Source organism: Echinococcus granulosus (assembly GCF_000524195.1).
Source record: "Echinococcus granulosus chromosome Unknown EG_S00083, whole genome shotgun sequence".
NCBI lineage: Eukaryota > Metazoa > Platyhelminthes > Cestoda > Cyclophyllidea > Taeniidae > Echinococcus > Echinococcus granulosus.
In genome coordinates, this window is record NW_020170463.1 from 42,811 (window position 1) to 68,272 (window position 25,462).

General features: G+C 41.4%; 2 protein-coding genes across 2 annotated transcripts in view; one reads left to right on the top strand and one right to left on the bottom strand. All coding sequences in view use genetic code 11, as the record gives it.

Moving 5' to 3' along the window:
• The window catches only part of EGR_07641 (Inositol monophosphatase 3), a gene marked incomplete at both ends in the record, with an annotated part of 6,007 nt that extends 3,455 nt beyond the window's left edge, over positions 1-2,552 (top strand). Inside the window, 2 exons of the mRNA XM_024496890.1 lie at positions 73-349; positions 2,366-2,552. Coding sequence (XP_024348672.1) covers positions 73-349; positions 2,366-2,552 — 464 coding nt within the window. The remainder of the gene's footprint in view (positions 1-72; positions 350-2,365) is intronic.
• A 1,996-nt stretch (positions 2,553-4,548) lies between these two features.
• Positions 4,549-23,992, bottom strand: EGR_07642 (Dystrobrevin-1; the record flags this gene model as incomplete). The annotated part of the gene is made up of 18 exons (XM_024496891.1): positions 4,549-4,598; positions 5,220-5,598; positions 6,152-6,230; positions 6,832-6,956; positions 8,238-8,696; positions 9,100-9,319; positions 10,436-10,506; positions 11,161-11,389; positions 12,451-12,667; positions 13,314-13,776; positions 15,172-15,324; positions 16,874-17,025; positions 19,896-20,219; positions 20,916-21,036; positions 22,082-22,180; positions 22,424-22,488; positions 22,901-22,981; positions 23,746-23,992. 18 exons carry the CDS (start codon positions 23,990-23,992, stop codon positions 4,549-4,551), a joined length of 3,534 nt encoding a protein of 1,177 aa, XP_024348673.1.
• Positions 23,993-25,462: the final 1,470 nt, after the last annotated feature.

A 25,462-nucleotide genomic window follows, 5' to 3' on the forward strand; every position in this document is an offset into this window, starting at 1 on the left:
AGTAGCTGGGATCTCGTTAAACATCACGTAGAAATGTTTTGCACTCTGTCTACGGGAAATCGCCACTTTCAGGCTACAAGATGATTAAACTGGCGCTTGGCGAAGCGGACCTCTACGTGCATGCGGGCGGTGCACGGCGGTGGGACGTGTGCGCGCCCTCGGCGATCCTGGTGGCGCGCGGTGGAGTGGTGCGCACCCTGGTGGGTGACCCTCTCCACTTTCATCACAATGACCCCAGCGACCTTGACTCCCACCAAGGCATCTTTGCAGCTGCCTCGCTTGACCTCTTTAACACTTGGGCATCCACTGTCGCCTCGCTCATTTCAAATATCCCTCCCACTGACACTTAGTTTGTAATAAGTCATTATTTTTTTCCGTTCCGTGTTTTCATGTTGTTTTTGGTTTTTTCGAGGCTTTTTACTTTGCGATGTTGCGGTTGCCGCATTACCAAGTGAGTGCCGGTTGTTTCTTGTTGGCTCGAGGAAAGGAGTGGGATGATGTTCCCTTCCTCATTTGCTGTTATCTGCCAGAAGTTCGCTCTCCATCTCGTCTGAACCCTGAATTGCAATTTGTAGAGGGAATTAGTATTTCAGGACTAGTACAGAAGCCCAGCTTGAAGTAGTGAATGGGATGAGGAAGTCCATCCATTGATACCTGGAAGTAATTGAAGAAATTAGAAGCAGTATGGGCGGGATTAATTTCGCAGGTCCATTGTTTCGTGACGGAGTGGTGCTGATCCCTACCGCTTCGCAATGCTCCAGACTTCATTGGCTTACGTTTTGGCCGAGCCAGGTTAGCTCATAGCCGTCATCAGTGAAGCACTTTCTTCTGGTCATGTCACAAAAGCGAAAATCCAAACCACAAGGATTGAAGAGCTCACTTATTTGCGTGTACAATTAAAAGTAAAATATCGCCTACAATACTACGGGAAAATATGTGTTTGCTTCGCATTATACTGATATATATGCAACAAGGAAAAAGTGAAACGATTAGTGGAATCCTACACAGTTTCAATTTACAGTGTAATTCAGTTTAATCCGCAGGTGGAAAATGGGGGTTTCGTAGCAATGTTTAATAATAGTGTGACCTAAATCCAAACAGAATGTGAGATATTATAGGCAATAACCGTGTTTGTTTTAAGACTTCGCCCCCATAATGACGTATCTGTCGTGATTTTATAGTTATATTTTATGCTTGTCTTTATTCATGTAATTGCGTCACATCCAAATGTGTTTCAAGAAAATAAGAAGCAAACAAGAAGCCTCGTAATTTGCTTTATCCTACATATTGAGGGCACACCTGTATTTATTTTTCATTCTTGACCAGCCTAGAAGTGCACCTTGTTTGCATAAACCAATTTCTTTGCAAAGGTTGCGTTAAATCTGCTTTGAAATTCTCACCCCTTCGTTCCAGCACGATCTGGTCTGTACCTACCGTCCAACCTTGGTATATTTCCGCTGTTCATTCACTTTTATTATAAGTTGTGCACCTTACTATACCGTATATTTTGGAGGTATGTTTAATAAGCTTGCCTTTGCCATCACTTGTTGTTTGTTTGTTTTGCAACTGATTTGTCAGTTTCCAAATTTGGGGGTTAATCGAAATGGGACACTTTTATCTCTACTACTGTTTATATGTCTATTCTGGTCCATTCCCTTGAAATTTCTGGTTCTGCTTGATTCGATTAGGAATTTATCGAAATCAATTCCTTTATATATGTGGTGAACTTGTTAAACTACTTTCGTCTCACTATTTGTGTGATAAATGAATCTTGGGTTCCTAGATCTTTATTACTAGCAACTTTGGAATTGTCTTTGCCAGGTTCATTGGCAGCTTTTGCTGTTAAAATAGGATTTATTAGTACACTGTCAACATATTCACGCTTTTGCGAATATTAGCTCCCTTGTAGAACTGCAGCGCTTCTTTGTAGAAGTATTTGTATTGGTGATGGGCAAAATTAGGGAAGAATTCTAGTCTTGGAGTGGACCCGATGACGCGGGAGACCTGAGTTGGAATTAAAGTAGGTGAACAATTGGAGTTGGTTGTGATGATTCCGGAACATGGGTGAAATAGTAGACCATTCAGGGGATTCGGTCCTTAGATGAGTGTTTCGGGTACGAAAGTTTTGGTTTTTTACTACACCATGTCGTTAGGTATTAAAAAAAGATATCGCTATCGTTAGCAGGCATATTGGTGGCGATAAGTGACCATATTTAGGGGAGGAGTGTTTGACCTTTAGGAAAAGCTAACCTAATTTTCTGAACCAAGCTCCCTGAATTTGTGTAAGGGAATTAAACTTAAAAATTTGCATCCGATCAATTGTAAGTGGCTTAAATTGAAGACCTGTGGAAATGGTTGCTCGTAGTATTGTCATTGGTCGCATCTTGACCGAGCTTTCTTGGGGTCTGGGTGCTCAAATACGCGACGTCTACTTGCTGGACTACAACCACCTCGACTTCGTTTGGGGCGTAGACGCTGCCTCACACATCTACCGCAACATCATTCACTTCTTCCGACAGCATCGGTGGTCCCTTCTCCTTCGGCACCTTTAATGTGATTCACTTTTTACAATGTTAGCATACTCGTGTTTCCATTCAAAGTACTTTCATTGATGCTCACTACTTTCTACACCGTACAACGCATGTTTGAGTCCACTTTCAACTGAAATGAGTAGCTGAAATTTGACAACTGTTAATGGGGAAACTATGTTTGATGAGGGATTAGGTCCCATTTATTGCAGTCTTCGGCTTGTTTACTCCGTTAATAGGATCGTCAGCGATGTCGAGCGACATCTGGTAACTGGTTATGCTAAATGCTGTAGCAGGCCGATTGGCCGAGTTCAAAAGAATGCAGTAGACGTAGCACGTTCTTTGCATGGGGAGTAAGTAATTGGGTGTTTGAATGTGTTTAGCAGATTGGGGAACGTAGAGTAGGCGGTAGTAGATGTGATGACTAGGTCATCTTTTTCAGTTGTTTGATGTCTTTTACGCAAATCCGAGGCATCAATCTAGGTATTGATGGTAGCTCGCTCAACGCTACAAGTTGACGCAGATACTTCGCTTTATTCCTTTTTCTGGATGTATGTGACAGTGAAAAATAAACTTGGAAGTTGGCATTCAGAACTGTGAGTTAGCTAGTGTTTATTAAGAGGTCACCTCCGGTGGATAACCATCTCGTTTTAAGACAGCAATACATCATTTTAAAGTGCTGAGTAGCCTTTAGAGTACTGCAGTATTCTCCCTGGAGAGGTGAGTGAATAAGAGTACACATTAAATCGCACCGTGAATAAAAGTTGTCGCATTTGTTGGATGTCATGTTCATGTCAAGCTTTTGAACCAGTACGACCATAATAAAGGAAATAGGAATTACCAACCACCAATCGGCATGTGGAGTTACGTAAATAAAGTAGCCCCCAGAGGAGGCTCCTTTCGAATTCCACCAGAGTCTACGTGAGATCTGACCCTTTTTTCCAGTAAATATGCTGGTACTTCCAAAGCATTTTTTTAAAGACACCCTTTCCTTATGCACAAGTGTTTCGAAGGGCCCAAAATGCTGAACCATTTACGACATGATCGCCTAATCTCGTAAGGTGATTTCAATTTGGCTTGAAAGTGGTAACTTGGTTGATATGCCACCCCACCATGGTGGTGCCACAGACTTTTTGACCTTCATAGTCGTTTACTTATAAGAAGGTACGAAACCTACAGAAAGCAGATTTATCAATGGCAAGGTCTTGGACTAGCTACTATGGTTTATCCTACAAGACGTTTACTATTCATAAAGTCAGAGGTGTCTGGGTGCATTTAATTATCAATTACCTAGTAAAATCGACTGAATGTGCGCTTTTGACACATCCAATTTCCATTCCCTTCCATCAGAAATGTCCAGCCGTTGAAGAAATGCAAATGTGTTTCACCAGGAGGACTAAACGAATCATCCGCACTCGCATTATCCCATTTTTCTAATGCATTGCATTGCGTATCCCGGTCGTGGTCTAAACTACTCGCTTTGATTTCCAAACCCGCATATCATAAAGTGCCAACTGAACTTGACGGATGTGTTCAAGCTTGTCTGCCCTACCGCGCAAATTAAACTCGGTTGCCAAAGTTGGTGAGGGTTCTTCTACAGGACCCGGATAAGCCACTCAAAAATGACTCTCATGGTCTGATTCTGGTGATGACTAGCGTTACTGGTACTTTGGGTTTACTGAATGTTAACGCTACTTTTTGATATACATGCTACGTATCAATAAGTCTACTTACATACTGAAGTAGGTACATAATTTTCTTTTAAGCGATCCCGAAAAGGCAACAGAAATGACTTCACTGGGAAAAAAATAATATAAGTGAATCAAGATCGTTAAATAGGTTGAATCTCTAGCTTGGTCTGCATTTTACAGAAATAGATATATATAGATACAATCGGGAGTCGTACTGGTGGTACGGATGATCGGAGACCACCTCTTTTGAGACAGATTGGCGATATTTTCTTGGATAGATGCAATGCTTGAAAAAATGAAGGGTCGGAATGCTGCACCTTGACATAGATCTACGCAACGAGATCACTTTCGCAGATCGTTACCGTTCCTCCACTCAATTCTATAAACGTAAAAGTAAAGCAGTCTTAACAAAGTTTTACGTTTGTTATGCAGTTAACTCATTTTTTTTCCGATTTTAAACGTCGCTCACATTACATTCTCTTGTTTTTATCGTTTACTACGCATATGCCTTGGTCACTTCCAAAGCACCCACCGTCAATGATTTTGGCGGCATCGGTTAGATTGAAGAGCACTTTCCGATGGTAAACAAATGAACTACTGAAACAAATAAGCAAACCACTTTGTATTTACAAATTTGTCCACTTTACCCACATTATCAGTGAATATCTGCCGTACAAACCCCAAATCGTGATTCCTCCCTCACCACCTCGAGGTGACAAAATTAAGTGTAGATTATCACTGACAATGTACGATAAAAATGCGTGAATCGGCGTATAGCTTAATCCAAAAGTAGGTCTTATTTTGTGATGATTAATGGAGTCAATGAATTAGGTAATGTGACATCCTACACAAAATATTGACGTCGTCCTAATATGGTCAATTTGCAAATGACCGTCAGTTCCGATGACCCTTTGGTGTTTTCTACATATCTAATTTGCAATTGTAAAATCACTTAATATCCGTCAGCAGGCCTCACGTACCAAAATACTAGTTTCTATACTTTTTTCTATGCTATTCACCGATGCACTAGCCCCGGGAGCTGAGACTACAGTGACGCTGGAGGTCTGATCGACGCCAGTGTTGCTGGTGGAGGCAGTGGTGGTGACGGAGATTTTGTTGGTGTTATTGAATTGATTTCTGCGTCCGCCACTGCTATCCTGCCACCCGGTGCCCAACATCTCTGGATCGGAGTAGAGATAGGCGTCGGTTGAAGAGCTCATGTTGCCCGAACCACCAGGAGATTCGAATGCCGCAGCACAGTTAAAAGGCCGTCGCCGCGAAGTCTGCGACGACTCACCACAGTCTGATTCGGCCGAATATGCTCCACTTCCAACTCCGCTCAGTGGAGAGCGACACTGCTGACTTCGCACTGATATTGACTGGAATCCATAAAAAGTGTGTGTTTTCAAGTGATTTTAGGGACTATAAAGCCAATTTGTTTACAATTTTGCACAGTACTTTTTGTCCGGTAGTTTGGTACAACAATTTATTATAAAATTCCACTTTTAATGACCGGACCTGACATTTTTACACTCGTTTTGTCTTAACACATGAATGAAGCAAAACTCCGAAAGGTGTTTAGTTACGGTAGCTATTTCTACACCTATCAAGCCGTTGGCAATAGACCTAAAGTTAGCCTCTGAACGGAATTTTCCCATATCTTCTTCCAAGCAACAGAAAAGTCACGTCAAATTTCCCAGTGGTTGTTACCTTTGAAAAATTTACGCTTTTCGAATTCCGGATCCAATATATGATAATTTAAAAGGAAATTTTGTTTATAGCTTGACTTGTTTCTTTCCACGCATGGGAGGAGGAGACATACCCTTACATCCCTATCAATTTACATGCACCGTCGAGATCGCCCTAGCTGCTATTTTTTCATGGTCATCTATGGGAGGGAAAAAGAAACAGAGATACGATATCTTAACTTACCAAAGCCTCACACTGTCTGGTATTTGAAGCACCCTGATTGCCACTTAGCTCCAGAGTGACTTTCGAGGAGTGTTGTGAGCTGTCAAAGCAGTAAGGAAGTAACATAGAGCCACCTAAAATATCTCTGATGATAGGAGAGCAATAAAAAAACTGCCCTAAGCTATGACGCAATTCAACCGCAAAATTATCCTCAATTTATCGGTGATTGAGGTCTGGAAGTTGACGGCAGTGATCCAGAGTCAAGAGAACCCATGAAATTCTCCTCCAAATGGGAATAGTGTTGAGTTGAAGAGAGTGTTGGCCTTTTACGACTTACTTGAGTAAAGCTGTACGTATGTGTGGGTGGGTTTGCGTAGCAAACGAAACGCGCGTAAAATTTTTATTACTGTCTCTGTATTGGTTGGTCGGAGTGGCAGTAAATAATCGAAGTCAAGGTACGGACAACGGAAACACCCCAGTCTAGACCTTGATGTTAGTATAATCAACCTGATTCGGAAATAGCCACCTGCGCATGGCCAACACAAAGAGGGAAAGCATGCAACAATTCATTATCTTCTTTCCCTCACTTCCCTATCTGCCTGTTTCAATCTCTCCAGAACGGGGAGTTGATGGAGAAGATTGATGCACTGCATTCACATGCTATGGCAAAAATGCAAAAATGAAACTTTCTTTGCACCTACTTGCCAGCCGTGCGTTCCTTGGAGTCCAGAATACTGCCATGAGCGGGTTCGGGTGAACAGACTACATCCGTTCCTCGCCCTGATATTCCCGGGTATCCCTGCCACTTCTCCATCACAGATGTAACCTGCTCCAAGAAATAATATTGTTGCACTATTAGTGTAATGTAATTTGCTTCAATTAACTTCCATATATGCAGCTCTGGTCCTAGAGGCAATGAAATCAAGATGTCACATATATGTGACTTTGACAGTTGGAGTTTTGAAGTCAGCAATCCGGTTGTGATTAAGGACCGGTCTATTATCCATTCTTTTCTTAGTGTCCATGCCGCATTCAAAGTAGTATCTCCAGACTGTAATACTCAACGCTAATCATCCGGCTCTGCTGCAGTAAAAGCTATTAGATACAAAAACAGCCGCAACAGAAGCTGGCGGTGATTTTTCCCAACTACCGTGCTCCAACATACTTTTTTGGCATATACTTCACTCAACCCAGTTTGTCAGCCTGTAAACTGAGTGTACCGGTGCATCTCCCCACACGAGTAGGGCAGTTCACACCACCTTACGCAGCAATTCATGTAGCAGCTCCACCACTTTTCAATCCAAATAACTGATCGTTTAAAAGATGTTTATAAAATAGATCTTGCATCAAAATTCTCCTTTCGACAGATTAGCTTTAAACAAATGCTATCAGTTGCTGGGTTGTTTAAATTAGGACGAATTCGATTGGCAATTGCTTCACACCCCCCGCCACCGACTACACCTTATACTAATGCCAACGCCATTTGATTTTGGCGCCCCGCTTCTCGAAACACACCTTTACCACTGTTTCACATCCGCCTTTTTCCCTTCTTCCTGCTTTTTAAACCGATGTCGGTAGTAAAATCGCCCCCCATTCCTAGTAATACCACCTAAGAAGAGACCGCATGAATAATTGTTCAAAGCCATGCTGGCAGCGCATTTTACATTAGGCTAGTAAAAATTTGCCCAAATGGAAGTTTAATTATAAATTCGCTTTAACTATGCCATTCTCATTATGTTAAATTAGGGGCAAAAGATTAATCGCACCGTTAGCAGGAGAAAATAAAATTATACGACTACCAGACAAAGGTGAAGTGAATGAAGTATCCAAAGCAGCCACACAAATCGGGGTGATTTTGTCCGAGGCAGCATTAACACCTTATTTTCATAACCCATTAATTGGCAACTGTACAGGACAAATTATAGTCTTGTAGACAATTTAACTATCAAATCAGAATTGGTCTCTATCTCTCTCCAGACAGGTGGAAGGTAAACTAGCCTATGCCTGATGCGTTCTGCAAATGTGAAGCGTCCTCAAAGAAGAGCGCTCCTCACCTAAGAACTTGTCAAAGTCGATCACAAATAGACACTGAAAGTGAGTCACTCACCGGCATGGCGGTTGAGCTCCCTCTGAGCAGAGCACCCGTTGCCGGGCCGACGGAGTGCGAGAGGTTTCGTGGTCGACTTTTGTGCGAAACGTCGGCCATTTGATGTTGTGGGGAGAGAAGACGATTGCTGCCTCGTCTTTGCAATGACATTGTGTTTCCCACCGTCTGTTCATTCATGCCTGCAGTGGTTAGCAGTGATTCTGTGCCTAACGATCGCTGATGACCCGTCTCGTTAGTGAGAGCTTCCAGAGAGGCCCGTGTACCACTGCTGCGACGAATAAGGCTACAGCTTCGTCTAGGTAGCATTGCGTTTGCTGTTCGCGGTCGTGAAGAGTAGTTTTGTTGATGGTATGGAGGACCAAATGTCAAGTCCTCATTCAGTTTTCCCAACTGGCCTGGACTTGTCTTCAATAGGCGCATTAGTGTCTCCAGTTGGATTGTGAGGTCACGTCGATTACCCTGTACAAATAGGAAAGCGTTACACCTTTTTATTCTCCGTTCTGTCTCCTCTTTTTTAAGCAACTTAGAATGAGAGAATACCTCACATGACATAAACGAGTGGGGGCTCAACGCGGTGACGCCTAGATGTCAGTCTGCCTGAATGTCATCGGACATTTAGTGTTCACAAAGGTTCTAACGTCGATGCTTACATAACAGTTCTCAAAGCTGCATAAGATGAAGGCGGGTGTCGAATTGTGAATCGAATTACCTACTCTAGAGGAGCCTCAACTGTCTTCTTAAGATAAGCTATTGCTCATAAAACTCTCCTGACCCGGTTAAACATACCAGTAACAAAGCAGTTAATGAGACCCATTTATAGTGGATTCCTCTGCCCGCTTCGGTCTTAGGTATCTCTACTAACCTGCAAGTCGTTCATTCTTGCCTCCAGTTCTGATTTGCGCTGACGAAGCGCGTTTAGCTCCGCCACGAGTTGTGGATCTTCGACGTCCGAAGAAGGAAGTTGTGGTTGCACCATGCCTGTTGGAGGTAGTTTGATACCACTGTCTCCCATTGCTGCAGCGATTCCCGCAGTCTGATTTGCCTGTTCCATTTTCAGACGTTGTATTTCCAACAAAATTTCTCTAAAATACACCACTAGCTTAAATTATGCAAAAAATTCATTCAAATAACCCTCCTTAATAGTCCATAAAAGCCAATGTGTACAACCCGGAGGCGCTTTTATCACCAAACGGGGAGAAGGAACTTGAAGAAGTGGATATTTCTGTGTAATGCGGAAGAGAAATCCAACTTTTACACACGACTGTCGATAATCCGATGACTATTCCGACCTTCCGATTATCTTTAGTCGCCTTTTCTGCCTTTTTTACGTTCACAATTAGTTGGAGCGCAACAGGCGCCAGACCTTTTAGCTGGTTAGTGTGGATGAAGGAAAAGATGCGTGAAGCATTGCAATTTTGCTAGTCTTTGAGACAATAATTTTCTTGTCAACCCTGCGACACCAACTCCGATGACAGTGAGATGCTGTTGTATTTTGAAGCGGGAATACTTTTCACCCTCAATGTGGTTGCCTCATTTTTTTATTTTTCCTCTCTCTAGCATTCGGAGGGTCGATTTGAAATGGTCAAAAACGCAAATGTCCGTTGCATTTCCTTTTTTAAATCTACACATAAATGGGATTTTTACTATTAGAAAGAGGCATCACCATTTTAAAATACAGAGTTAAGGAGAGGTGACACGGAAATTCAAGTTGACAATGACCAGTGATAATGTCACGGCAATTAGTGCCTCGTCTCTAACACTCAAATGCATACATGAGGGTACAAATAGATCATCAGGGGTCATAAATTCGTGATTTAGGAAAGAAATTGGGTTGTTAATTCATCGTGTGAAAGGGGAGTGTATTATACCCTCTCCCGTTTCCCGCTGCCACTAGGACATTGTTCATCATCGCCCCAATCGCCACGCACTTGCATACTTATCCCACGACACTATCGCCGGGGTACTGGTTAATTTTATTGTTTGAATAGATGACCCTTGGCCCCTTGGTGAAGCCTTCGTAAAGGCAACACCTTTGCCAAGAACAAAAGGTTTGGAAAATGTAACTCTTTTATTTTCCCTTCAATTAAACTGTCTGCCTGACAGTGTCTACTAGTGATCGTGATCAAAGTTAGGCAATGTATTCTGTGGTGAGCAGTCCAAAGTGGAAGACAATCAAGTCAAGAATTGAGTGACCGTACCTGTTCTTAGCCTCCAACTGAGCTACAAGCTCTCGTTGAGACTGTGTTGACCCCACGGCGTCATTTATGGCCTAAAAATAAAATATAGAAAGAGGAAATCAAGGATTAATTAGTCCCTACTTACCCTACTCGACTATAAAGGTTTGCCCTCTACTTAAACAAACATTTAATCCTTCCCATACTCACTTCCCCCCCCCCAAGGAAAGAGAAGAATCGGTCAGGAAACCACCTAAATTGCATTGTATCACTTTGAGACCTAAATATTCTCAAGTAGTCTCTATTCGGTCTTTCCAACATCACTTGAGCTTTTGCCTTCGAAGGTTGATCTTCCAGAAGTTCTTGATATGCGCCTAAATGGGATGAAAATATTCTAACGATATGCGGGTGCATTCTTTGCCTTGTACAGACGGCAATCCTCGTGCTTTTATTGGTTGGATGGTCGTCTGGGCGTAGCCAGATCTCTTAGCCTTTAAGCGCCAATTGAAATAGCCATCGGCAGAGCGCTACAACATCTCGGCTATGGCAGCCAGCTTTCCTTTAAGATGCCGGAAGTTAACGCGGTAAGTATCAAGTTGTGACAAACCAAAAATATACATACGGTTTTCAGCTTAGAGTTGACACAGCTTTACTCTTTTGTCCACCAAAAAAGTAATTTAAAAGTACTTTGACCATTTAGCTGTCAACAGATTTACCCTTCTCCATTGGATCCTTTAAGCAACAAATACCTGTCCAGAAAGGGTTCTTGAAGCCACCAAACGAGCCGCGTAGCTGGCGATCATTTTATGCTCATCAGGATGTCCGAGGCTAGCCTGGGCTGACATCTGTCTGAAGAGACCTCCTTCAAGTGGATATTGTTGCTGCTGTGTGGCATGTTGAATGTGCTTCCTTCCTAGTGTACCATCTACCATACTCTTGGGTGGTATAATGGAAGCATCTGAGTTTCCGGGTGCGGCGCTGTAAAAATCACAGAGCGTGTAATTAATTCGGTTGCAAGGAGTTCGCAGGTTTCTTGATACATTCCTTCTTGAGGAGTATATTCAAACAAACTGGGAAACCACTACCTGCTCCCATTTTGAAGCTGCCCCATTTTTGAGCGTGAAATACACCATTAGGAAAAGGCAGGCTGGAGGAGCAAATAAGCTCCCCATTCGACTTAAGGCAGGTTTAACCATAAAACCGAGCCTCAAGTATGACTCCTGTGCCTTTTGATCATACAAGATTTATACATAAAAGGGTACAAAAGACAGCTTAGAGGAGAAACGAACCATAAGTATATTTTTAAGGTCTACCACCATCACTTTATGGTGGGAGTAAGCTCACTTTTTAATTAAAGACAAATGAGAAGTCAAATTTACCTTAAATGCAGAAAAGGAGCAGCGGTAGTCGAGACTAGGAAAACGGACAAAGGTAACCAAGTCACCAATGAAGTTGGGCATTTTCAGAAAGCACATCTACACTTAAAATTTTGACAAGAAATAGCCAGAAGACTTAAAAAGTTTTGCTACCCTTTTCTTTCATCCAGACTTAAAATAACGAAAAATTCATGTCTCATGACCACTTTGAGTGATTTTATTATGCAAGCCATTACTCCGTGCTTCAGCGGCTATGATTCCAGCATCTGGTATCCTTCTTCACTCAAATAGCCAAAATCTACATCGTCAACTTTTAAGTCCTCTAAACCAGGGGGTGAATGCGATAACGTTTAGAAGCGTCTTTCACTACTTTTAGCCCGAAGCAGGAAGACAAATTTAATCCAACGCGGAATTTTGAGTGTAAGGAGGCGATGTGCTATTAAAAGAAAAGGAATAACGCCGTGGATGGTTTTGCTTTGAATCCGCTTTTTTAAGCCTGTCAAGAAAAAATGCACTAAGTGGGGTCTCGGATGGTGGACCTATAAGCCTCCTCGGTAGGGCAATAAGAGACGGTCAATGTTCGCTCTCTCTCTACCCCGCCCTCTCTCCTTCCATCTCAGAAATCCCGCTTTAATGAAGGAAGCGGAGAAAAAAGTGACTCACACAACTCCGCAATACCCAACAGTAGTGGGTGTGGTGGACGCATTAATTGCCGTGCCAACCTCGCCGCCATCAGTTGAAAGTTGACGCTGGGATGGCAAACCGGACAGCTGCTGTCGTTGGACCGGAGCCTGTGTTGTCGACAGATGACGCTGGGACTGGATTTGCTGTCGTGACATATTAGCACCTCGAGCCACCACCATTGGTGTTGGCAAAGCATCTAAAATGAGGACAAATCATTCAAAAGCATGCTCGGATTATGCTCCATGGGTGTATATTAATAAAGTCGTAAAAAAGAAGCAAAAATGAAGGATTTATTATCAACTCAATGTATCACCTATACAGTCGCTTCCTATCGGGCAACATTGTTTCCTACCGAGGTGTGTGTGAGTGGGGGTTATAAAATCACTGTTTGCAATCTCTTTAATACCGACTAAAAGTCATGAAAATTATGTCCCACGGTCCGGTCATACGTCCACTTCAGCTGAGCTGTTAAAATAATGAAGAAGCTAAACACCTTACCAATGAGTGTACTGTTTAGTTAGTGCCTACCATTCAATATTTTTGTCAACGCAAGAAAAAAAAATTCAGCAAAAGAAAAGCATTAGCGGTTGCTTGGCCCTTGACCCGACACATGTGGTAGCGTTTACAATTGATTTTGCAGGCGGTTACTCAACGCTTGACACAAAAACACGAACTAAAATTCTGGCATTTTTTAGCCTTACATAGAAATTTTTCTTAGTGATTCAACCGTAAGTCCAAAAAATGCGAAAGAAACCACGGCGAATTTCTCCACTCACTGCCATTAACTGCGGGTATTTGATTCTACACTTCGCGCTTCTCATAAGAACCACAAAAAGTCTCACCCCTTCCGAGCGAAGGCAGGGGTTGCACCGTGGTGGCATTGAAGCCTGGTGGAAAGACCGCTTGTTGTTGTGGAGCCTGTGGTGGCGGTGGCAGTGGTGCCTGTGACTGAAGTGGTACGGAAGTGGCTCGATGGAAGGCGCGTGTCTGCATGACCGGTGTTGGCGGTGGACGAGCGAGAGCGGCCGAACCAGGTGCGGGCACGGAGTAGTAGAAGGTCGGAGGCATGCCACTCGACTGTAACATCGAAGCCGGCAAACCGGGCCGACAAAGTCGGTACTGCGGAAATGAGGCAAAAGGTGCCTGCTGAGGTGGACGAACTGCACCCATGGTGTTCGCCACTTTCTGTTGTTGTTGCTGCTGCTGTGGTGTCGGTTGAACGGTTTGGCCAGTAGGCATACTCTGCTGTCGTCCGAATTGAAAGGACTTTCGCAAGGAGTGACCAAACTGTCTGGAGTGCGTTTTCTAGAACACCAGGATCAGTTGACAGTTGAATAAATCAGGCGTGTTTCATTTCTCTACACTCTGGCAATAAGCATAAGCATTAAGGCCTTCGGGTGGTTACAAACCTCCCGAATTGATAAGATCTTCGTAATTTTTGAGTGGGGAGGGGATGAAGGGAAGGCACCAGCGCGATTATTTGAAAAGAAAACGAAGTGGTTGCCAAATTAAAATGGCTTGACTCTTGTGAGGCTAGTTCTATAAAATGCAAATTAATTTGACGACTTCGCAACTTACTTCCGCAGAGATAACATGTGTGACATTTATTAAAACATTTCTCCAAAAAAGCATTATTTCAAAATGTCAAAAGATGGTGGATATCTTGCTTACTGACGTAGGAACAAGAGGAAGTGATGATGGCACTGAGGATCACCCCCCTTGAGTCGACAGGATTGAAGGCACACAAGGCCTGTATCCTTACGTGTCCCTCACTACTGTATGATACACCAATTTTCAACCTTTGTTCCACCACTTCTAACTGGAAGACAATTTTTGTGCATTTTTAGTTTAGCCTCTAGCCAAATACACTTGGGAAGGATTTTGACAGGCGAAACTAATATCCGCTGTCGCGTCTGTTCATTAATCTTTATCCGTTCATGAGGTAACTTTGATCCAAGCCCTTCAAGGTGCCAACTTTCAGGTGGAAGAATTAATCGCCGTCTTTCAGCAAATTGTAAACTACTTCAGTGCACAGGATGTTTAATTTACCTTTAAAAAACTTCTAAAACGCCCCTGGGTTTTTATTTTCAAACTGGAGGCTAGGGGGCAATTCTATCACTCTCCTTCTTACACTTCACTGGCCTTAATGCCATAAACATCCCCTGACATTGCTGTATCAAGGCTCTGGATGTGTGTCACACCACACTCTCCGATAATAATCCCCTACCTGCCTGCACTTTAAATCCTTCGCTTACTTTAATAGCCCTGGGAGAGCAATAAAAGTACGCAAGTTACAACGAAGCCTCACATATCCGTGGAAAATCTCGGTCTTCCTAATGAACACATTTACTACCCTTACATACACTGATATGCGCCTGCATAGTCCGCTGGAAGACCAAGTCTATCCTCGGTCACAGATCGCTCTGTGCCAAAAAACTGATGCCGGTGAAATCTCGACTGCCTAATTGGCCTAATAGGCATTAATGTTGGGGGCACCTTTAAGGAGTTAAGCGTTCTTTCGATTACCAAGTGACAGTCTTGATGTTGGGGTGTCTTAACAAATGCCGACGGCAGGAGGCCCCTCCGGCTCTTCTGTTTACTCAACAAAAAAAGACTATCACTACAATATCCCAGAACCTGTAGTTCCCTAGCATGTTAACCAGTGATAGCAATACCCCGGTCTGTATTCCACTCGCTTACCGTTGCAGAGGTGTACTCCTTCACATCGTGGCTATTGGTGTGTGGGTCTGTGGTGATTCCGGTCCAAAAACAATCCTGGCAAAGGTTATACCTCGGACAGCGGGTGCATTTATAGCGCAGACCGACAATTGGCTCGCGTTTGCAGCCCTCACACTTTAATGCGTGTTGAACTGCGTGCAGAGGACAAATAAAAACACTAATATTAGGTTGGGGAAAACCACAGGTAATTTGAGGGCGTCCAAAAGAGGCAAATAAAACCATTTCTAGGCCACTTTTACTTATGCTCTCCACTTGGTGGTTTCATTGTCAACTGTTTAAGTCATAAAAATAAATCATCAATGGTGTGTAGAGATATACGCTGTGTAATACAACTGTGTAAAACCCCCTTTGTTAGAAGAACAAAAGATAAAATCACCCATTTTTTACTATAAAATACCAACAGAGAATGTGATAAAATCAGTGTTGGAACAGTCTCTTCATATACTAGCTGTTGTTATGCATGCATTATTATGTCGGCCCGAGGTGTGATATTTACACATAACTGTCCTGATTACTTGCTTATTTAAGGGGAAAAAGGGCTTTCGTTTGGTTGAGGGGAGGTTACAACGATTTCTGAGATAAATGTCCCAGCCCACTCCCCCCCCTCATCTCAGCTACCCTTCTTCTAGGACCAAATGGATAAATGAGAAGTTAATTGGACTCTCTCCTCCCCTCAAATATGAACATCATAATGTGTTCTTTTTAATTACTCATACGGATTGATGCATTTATTTTCTCCTTCTCTTCTTTTTTTGTTTCAAAAGTTCCATTCAAACACAACTTGGCGGTTGAAAAGTTTGATTTACATTCGAGTGACTTTGTTTCAACAAAATAGCAAAAAGAGGGGAAAAAAATCAAGACTAAAGGAGATATAGCCTTTTTTCTTTTCTTTTTCTGGTTTATAATCTACCACGAAAAGTGGAAACAACATGTGACTCCGATGCAGGATGTTTCCATGCATTACTATTAATTGCCTTGTTAATTGAGATGGGGATTACCAGGGAAGGATTATAAGGGAAGATCAGGCACGGGTTGTCAACATAAGAGAAACAGGGGCGTGGAGGGGAGGGGGGAACTTCTAAAAATTTGATTTAAAAGGGCTATTTCCTATGTATGGCCCGAAAGCCAGTAATTACTTCAACAAAGGCAAACGCAACTAAAATGATTAGTGCGCTAAAACGCCCCGTCAAAATTGGAGAAAAAGCACCGTTTTTTAATCGCAAATAAAAAGGAGTAATGTATTTTACCGTTTTCAACTATCCCCAAGCGGTGAAACACCTTGAGCCAGCTGAATGATTGTGGCCCGGGTTCTGTCAGCATTCTTTCGAGAAACTCCTCCAGCGTAAATGTTTTCGACTTCTGCATTTTGCATTTCGGCATTCAAGTGATAAAGGGCAAAAAAGCATTTCATCAAAACGTCACATAAAATGATGGCAATTTTTAATTGTAGAGAATGACTTCTGTGATTAGGATTTAAAAAACTGTAAAACAGAAAATTGAGGGTTTCGACTCTTCCAGCATTAAAAGATGAATTTACGTATTTATGAGAGCTGAAAAAAGCTATTCGATTGGAACTGTACAAATAAACGGGGAGCTTATTAGTTGGTATCCACTTCGAGTCCCACAAAATCTTTTCTTTATTACCTCTTTAATGAAGACTTACACCCGTAAAAAGGAATTTGGAGGTCTGGGAATTGTAGGAGAAGTTGGGTTCCTCAAAAACCCCGACCGCAAGAGATAGCAGCTCTTGAAGATAGGCTTCTAGCCTCTCGATTTGCAGTACGCCCGCCGAGTTCACCAGTAAACTGTAATGGTCTGCAAAAAGGAAACAAAGTAGCTCGACCACATTTTGGAAATTCATTAATCACAAACGGAAGACGGTGGCGTGAAATTAGACTGCAATGGATGTTTGCTTTCGATAGAGTGAACAATGTGGTGGTTCCATATGTGGATCTCCTGCTAAGCAAATGTTGCAGCGGCGGCATACGGAACATAAAAGATATACTCCACATTCATAATTTTTCCCAACGTCTTCATTTACTCGCTACGGTAACACGAATTCCGAACCTAGGTTTTTTCAGCTATTCATATTTATTTTATTGCCAAGCGGAATATGTTAATTCCATTAAATTCACAGGAGTGACCGACAAAAAGTGGCATCGAATGTCATCAAAGCCATAGAAGAAGGCCGGTGTTTATGATTTAGGAAATGGGTTTTTATTTAAATTTCCCTAGAAGAATACCTATAACCTGAGGGAGCCTTGTATAATTCGGGTGAACAGGTTACCTTCTTTATGTAAGAATGCGTTCCAAAAAGTTTTATCATAAATACCACACACAGCATAAGGTGTTTTAAAAATAGATCTATTCATAATTAAGCACTATAAATAAAAACTGAAAATAGCTTAGGCCGCCCTTTTATAAGCATAATGCGCACTCCTCCTTGTTCAGTTTTGGGTACTAACTTATTGAAATTTATGTTATATCTATTATTAAATCATATTTTCTTATGAAGAAGATTTGTGAAATTCAAGGTTGTAAGGTCTTTCGCGACGACCCTTTAAGTGTAGAAATCAAATTAGATGCTAGATAATAAAAAAATTTCTGTTTTTGTGCCAAACTTAAGGAACAATAAACAGGCAGTATTATTTTATCGAATCAATTCAACCAATAAGCATAACGGTTCCCAAATACGAAACAATTGTTATCTTCGTATAATGCAATTCTTAAGCAAAAGTCGAAGGGACACAATGCCTGCAAGCCCGAATATATGTAAATTACATAAATTTGTAGAAAAGAACAACAACTACGCTAACTCCCCAAATAGCACAGGACTTAAGCTAGTTGCATTTATAAATAGATAATTTTCGTGACACATTTTAAGAACCTATTTGAGAAAAAAAAACAGACAAGTAACATAAGTGAATCAACCAATCGCTGTATACTCTGGAAGAGGGGTCCTTTTAAGTGCCATTGGTTTGGGACATCCTCTTTTTGGGCAAAAAAACTCAGCCCATCTAATCTGATGGTCATGGGCTTAACGCCCCCATCAGAGAAGTGGGGATATAAGATCACCGCAGTGTGGTTTGTGCTTGTAGCAAGCAGATTAGCAAACACAGCTAATGGGAGATAGTTGGCACAAAGGAAATGCCGTTGCATCCGCCGATAACTGTCCCATACCGAGAAACAGGTGACGGTGTCTTGTCAAGAAGTGGCAAACTGTATGCATGCAACAACTTGGTGTTGCATTCTCACACTAATAAAAGAGGCGTGAGTAAGGAAGTTCACCATAAAGCCAAGCATTTAAATTAATCAACGCAGTTTACGATTTCACTTAAAGTACTTGTTGGGTGCGAAGAGACGAAAGTGGCAAAGTCTACTTATCTGGCTTGAAAAATATTGCCCTCGTTTTTCAAAAAAGCGAGTTCTGCTTTACAAATTCAACTCAAAAATGATAAAATAGAAGTCATTGCGTCTAGGATACATGTGTAATTACCGTGGAATAACAGACGTGATAAATCAGGGCCTTGAATGCATGGTTATGCAAAGGTCTATTTTGTAAAGATTTTAAATACCCTCATATTACAGCAATTTCTTATTGTGCAATAATAAATTAAGTTAATATATCGATGGGAGGAGGTAGTACGCATACAATTAGCTGTCGTGCTCTCAGGGGAAAATCGACTACCTCAACTCATGAAAGATGATATATTTGAACTTCTTTGGCCAGAAAATATTTAAAAAAATAATATTTTAAATGTACTTTATTGTTTTAAAATTAATCATCTTATTTGCAGCATGACTTAAACGAATTGGTTACCATAAAATGATAATGAAATACACGTCACGTATATGTGACGCCGACAGTAAATCTATTGCGCACATAATTACACTCATTTGTACAAGAATCCTTTGACTGGAGATGGTCTAGGAATGCAACCAACTGTGTGGGAATATTTGTGGACGTCTGGACAAATACAACAATTTTCTTCACATAAGCTGACTCCATTCATCTTAGGGATCTCCCTACTTTTTACTCGAAAGTGTTTAAGCTGCCTCGTACAGCGTTAGCTACCCACAGATTGCTTTAAAAGGAACTTTCCAAAAAACTCACTGCGGAAGCCTCGAGATTGGAGTCAAAGAAAAAGGAGAAAGAAATGAAGAGAGTGTCACGCAAACCTAAAAGGCGTTTAGAGGTATTTCTGTGTTGCAAAATAAGACATTCTCTGGGTATGTGCACGATGATGCCGATGAGGAAGGAGATAAATAAGTGTACCCTCCACATCCTACTTTATTCCTTTTTCCCATAAGAAACAACTAACAAAAATCTTTTCACGCCTTAAACCCGAAATTTTAAGGCCTCTTAGCACCCTTAATTTTAATTAAGAGTGAGACATCTCATCCCGCTCTGTACCTGAACCCTGAGCATTTCTTTGGCTTTAAGGCAGAAAAATTTATAATTTTGTATTAACCATATATTTTTGAAGAGGGAATTCAGAGCAGTAATTAGTTCATTTGTAGTACAAAGCGATTTATGCTATCTGATGTGTAAGTAATCGGGGAGAAAATTAAAGAGCCTTCAAAGCATTCTTGTAAAAGATGTTTAGGGTGAGCTATAATCTTTACCCAGCCAACCAAACGTCCTTTTCTAAAAATTAAGCGATTCATGAGGAAAGTACACTTACAAGTGAATTTGTCAATCGGTCTTCCAGTAGCAAGAGTCGACAATGCTACTTTGAGCCCACTGACAGCTAGACGACCACAGTTGGTGGGATCGAGGATGTAGGTCAACCATCCCAGTAGTATCTCACCAGCCTGAGCCATCGCAAACTGAGCTCCTGTTTCATTTGAGGCAATGCCCTTTTCAATGTAGAGCGGGACTAAAGCCGTGTAGATTCGGTTGAGAAGATGCTCCGTCCCCTGACGATTAAGACTGGTAGATGGATCTGTCGAGTGTAACCCCAACTCCCTGAATGTCTCCAGTAGACGCCATAGCTCTATGGAACTGACTGCGGGAAGAATAAAGAACAGTGAGACAGGAGAGGGTCAATGATGAGGTGGAATGTATCCCGTCGTTAGGTTCAAAAACAGATTCAGCAGCTGCAATTATTTCCTTTTTTCTACAAATCACAAACCACATGGGAAGAAAAAAGTGAGACAGGTATTTCTCTTGCGAATTTTTAAATACCCCAGCGATTCAGACACACGGCGCAAAATGTCACCTAAATGTCACTCACCCAGTCTGCATGCCAAAATAAGGGAGGGCGTCAAGGGAGACATAAATTTTGTCCTAAATGTTAAATGACTTTGAATAAGTGTACTTGTGTGAAAGCAGACAAGTTTACCTGGATATTCTCGCTTATCGCCTATTGCAGTCGCACCAAAAGTAACCCTAAAAAAGTGTCAAAGAAGTTCTTTTACTCAGATTCAGGGTTTATTCCCAACTTGCCATTCAAGAAAACTCCATTTTTCTCTCACCTACTGAGATTAGTAGAACTTCATTGAGGAGAAGTCAGGCAAAGAAAAACACCTACTCTCTTTCCCAGACATACCGACACTAACGTGGCATTCATTCTCCCTCCAAGTCTGTTGACTTGATAGTATTTGAAGGATGGAAAAAAAAAATATCTCCTCCTCCAACTTTCTTCTTTACGCGCACGCAATCAGCCGTCCAGATTGAATTACTCATGCGCGGTAACCCTCACTTTTGCCGCGGAGGGCACATGCGGTGTGATTCACGATGGACACGAACCCGGACTGTCTAACAACAGCCTCAACAACAGGCAAAGGTGGACTTTCACAAGCCTCCCATGCTTTCCTCTTTAACTACTAGAAAAAGGTAAAAGACCGAATTCTTTCAGGTACACCAATGCAAAGAGATGCCTGTGTATGAATAAATTAAACATTGGCATCTCCCATCTGACGACGAAAGAAAAAGAGAAGGTGTACGTTTAGAAAGAAGCTAAAGTGGATATGTAAATTCAACTTTTGCAAAATGTGATAGAAGGCGAAACATCATTACACACATTCTCGGCCATGTAAACAACTACCTTCACACCTTCCTACCTCGGAACCTTGGATTGAATAAGGCCGGGGTTCGTATTCCCATTGGGTACAAGCTATAATGTGATATTTCACGCCTACAACCGGCCCAAATCTATTCAAGGGTAAAGTTTCAACTTCTGAGCCCGTAAAGCGAGCTCATTTCCCCATTTTTCATTTTGCAATACGCTCCGCAATTATGTTCATGAGGAGTGATAAATGTCGCCAGGATTTAGGTGTGCACTAATGCAGCAGCGCTTAGACACCCTTCCGACAAAATACTTTTCTATTTTCGAGGCAAAAAAGAAGAAATGAGAGAAGACGGATTCGTCACCTCAGAGACCCGAAAAATCGATAATGACTTGACAAAGTGGATGTTCCTCCTCCATGACAAAATGTCAAGTAGGCTGTGTGTCCTCGTTTAAAATTCTGAGAGAGAGAGAGAGAGGAAGAAAAGAAAAAGGCAAAATGATTCTTTTCTTTTTTTCTCTTCATAAAGACGCACAAAATTTCCACCGATAGATTTTGACGTTAATTAACTGAATGTTCTAGCCCAGGATTCCGATTTATCAAGCTGCCATCAGCACAGTTGCACACAGCTGCCTATTCTTGGAGGGCTGAACACAACTTGTGTTTAAATCTTTGTGTCCAATTAAGGCACATCATTTAAACAAACGCGCGCGCCTTCAAGAACGTCCTCTACGAATTGCCATTTGAGGTCACAGCGACACGGCTTTTAATTGGCGATATTGTGAGGTATGAAATTGGGAAGAAAATTATTTTCGCTAATTAGATCTTCTGCTCTAGTTAGGGTGGTGATTTCAACGACTGTGATGGTGATGGTGGTGGTGACGATGACGTTGATGATGGTAGTGGCGGAGATGACTACAACGACGATGGCGAAGATGATGACGATGATAATGCTACTCTAGGGCGAGGCGAGGCAGTCAATCGATAGACGACATCAACGCAGCCTCGAGGATTGCGTAAACGCGCTGGAAAAGACTTGGAAACCAGCCAACCAATGGACACACAGCAGGCAAGGCCATAACTCAACAGCCAATACCCATATACTCTCCTCTATCTTTAACAAAGAAGCCATTTTCTCCAAGAAAACCAACAAATTTGATGTAAAGATATGATCTTGGCTGTGCCACCTCCACGCCCCTACCCTACCCCAATCCTCTTCCTCCTCCTCCTTCAGTTTGAGCCCGAGGGCACATCGGATTCTCCTTACTCAAATGGTGAGAATGAGCTGGCACGACAATATCTTAACATGTATAGCACCAGATAGGCTACTCAAATAACCCAATGTTTTTTGACATGGTATAAGTCAAGCCTTTATTGCATGGAGAATGATCTACATTACGAGTGCATTAAAGGACGTGCAGGCACATGTTGACCGTATCCTCAAAACAACCACTTAGCGGCGGACATCTTAGTCCAGAAGCTGGTCGTGTGGATGGAATTGATGAGGTTAAAGTGGTGCACTTAGAGTGGTCTAGAAATCAAGTTGCATTTAAGTGAGAATGCACCAGGAAGCAAATAAAGGACCCTATGATGTCCGTCCAGGGCCCCTGCTTCTTTTGAGAAAAATACTTATAGTTTGGATACTTCAATGAAAAGTGTGCACGGACAAGCGACTCACGTAGGGTCCGCTTCTGGATGTACCGCAGTTTGCTTGCGGTACGGTACGCAGCAAAACGAATTTGGTCGAATTTTTTGGCCTCTAGAGAATGGAGAGAGTGGCTTTGTGATAAACTTTTTAAGTAAATCAAAACTATAATGCTCTATCTAATCGTTGTTTACTAGGTGGCTATAGATTACACTGGTATGATTCATTCGTTTATTCATTGCTCTATTAGGAAGGGCTTTTGAAGATTAAAATTATAAGATAACTTTGCATTTTATCCAAGGACTAAACAAAGAAGTAATATTTGGAAAAAACGAACAAAACTCTTTTATTGAAGCCAATTTAAATAAGTGCCAAAGTTGGAAGCCCATAAATGAAAATATTATATATGATACCAAACCCAATCGTAATTTATTTAAAATACTTAACTGACTTGATTTTACATATTTTTTTATAACCAAACACTAAATTCAATAAGGCAGATATTTATAAATGTGAAATGTCAAAAAATTTATCTCTGGGATGCGAATTTTTAGAGATATTGGTGTACGAAAATACTGCCTTTTCACCTTTGACAATGTCACATACCCATCACATGCACAAAGCAAAAAAATACTTGATTTAACTAACTCAAATAAATTATTATTATTATTATTTAACAATCATATTTAATAAATCTCCGCTCCAAAAACACCAATATAACATGTTGAGGTGCTTTGTAATCGAGTGCTCGACACGTTTGGATCAGCTGTTAGATGAACTATTTTTCTGAGTAATCAAACTGCACCTCCTTCTTATATTATTTAGGTAACAGCGCAAAAATTCTTATATTCCCTCCGCTTATTGGAAGCGGAACATACTTAATTCAGCCAGAAGTCGACGAAAACCAGCAAGAGCCGCATTACTAGCATCAACTGCTGTTGCGTTCACGGGATACATGTGTGCCGGTTGTTGGGGATGTTGAGTTGGACTGAGTTGCGGAGCCATTAACATTTGACTTCCATTTGATGCGTAAAAAAGATTGGAGCTCTGCTCCTTGGACGGGACTGTTGGAGCACTGGCCGTCACTGAAGTTGTTATCTGCTGGAAGCTTTGGGGTCCTTGCATTTTGGAGGACGTTCTACAAGTCATTGAAGCTAAACAGTTGTATAAAAACTTCTAAAACTGTTTAAAATTTCAAATACACATTTATGAGTGCAATAAAACTAACTATAGTAGAAAAATGGATAAGAGAGATAGGCAGTAGATAGACTGGCTTGGATTCTAAACGGGAAGTAAAATGACAGTCATGGTTTCAAATCCTATCAAACATAGTTTTAAAACAAGTATACATTATTAAAGAGTAGCTTGATAAAGAAAAACTAAAACAATATGGAACATTAATAAAATATGCTCTAGCAAGCAAAAATAATGAAGAACGCGGGACGTGGTGACCAAAAATGAAAAAAGAGCCCTAAAAGGCTAACTTGGTGTTCTATAAAACAGCACTTCAAAGTGCAGCGTTGCTACTACGGACCAACAGAAACAAAATTTTACGAGGTGACGGGGAACTGCATACATTTATAATATATGATTACATGGTATATGATTGGGAAGCAAAACTATTATCTGGGACAGCAAACACGAGCGCCCTAGAAGCTTAAAGCTTTTATCGGCTTAGCCATACTTTTACAAAAACCACCCGTTCCTGAAGTTCGGCGTCTGCTAAAGAAACCTAGCTTCAATGCGAGTTTCTCTGCATTTAAATTACCACCTGCAATGGCAATTTGTATAAGCCGCATCAAGGTCATCCCTGCCATCCTAAATTTCTTATGTCAAACGCTAACTTCAGAATTGAATTCTCAAAAAAATAAATAAAAGTAATTTTAAAATTGTATTGCGCTATACATTGCGTTTTACAAGACTGAGAAACGTCCAATTGTTAAACCCGTTCCTTTCCTTAACATAACGACCAAATGCAGTGCTATCATAGCTTAGATTTATTTGATCCAATGACCTTTTTAAATTTAATTTTTAAAAAGGTTTTTAACCCTAAACAAAGCTTAATTAACCGATGTTCTACATTAAAATCTAAGTACTCTATGCTACTTAATATCTATCAGCTGCGACACACGTTCTTGGTTTAGTTAACTGTAAACACTGGTCGTTTTTCTAAAGATGACTCCTAATTTGTAAATGACTTGATGATTTGAAACGGCGCTCCTTAACTCATATATTCTGATTTCCTGCTTTCAATAACCCCATATCCTTCGTAAGTTATTGAAGCTCCCAAATGCTTCGCTAAAGACGAAGGAAGTCATAGTGCTTGGACAGGAGGCACATATTTACCCTACAGAAGGAGTTTTGACCACTGGCATGGCCTAGAGGCTAGCCCATCCAGCGGAGGCACAGTGGCCAGGATACAGAGTGGCCCTCTACCCAAACCGCGAGTTAAACAGTCATCATATTCTACCAACACTAAACTGTTGTTCTAGAAACGGTCTATTTGGTAAAACTATGCTAAAATGAACGGAAATAAGGCTACGATCATATTTCTGGCGAGGTCCGTAGTCAATTAAATGCGCAAATCTGCAATTA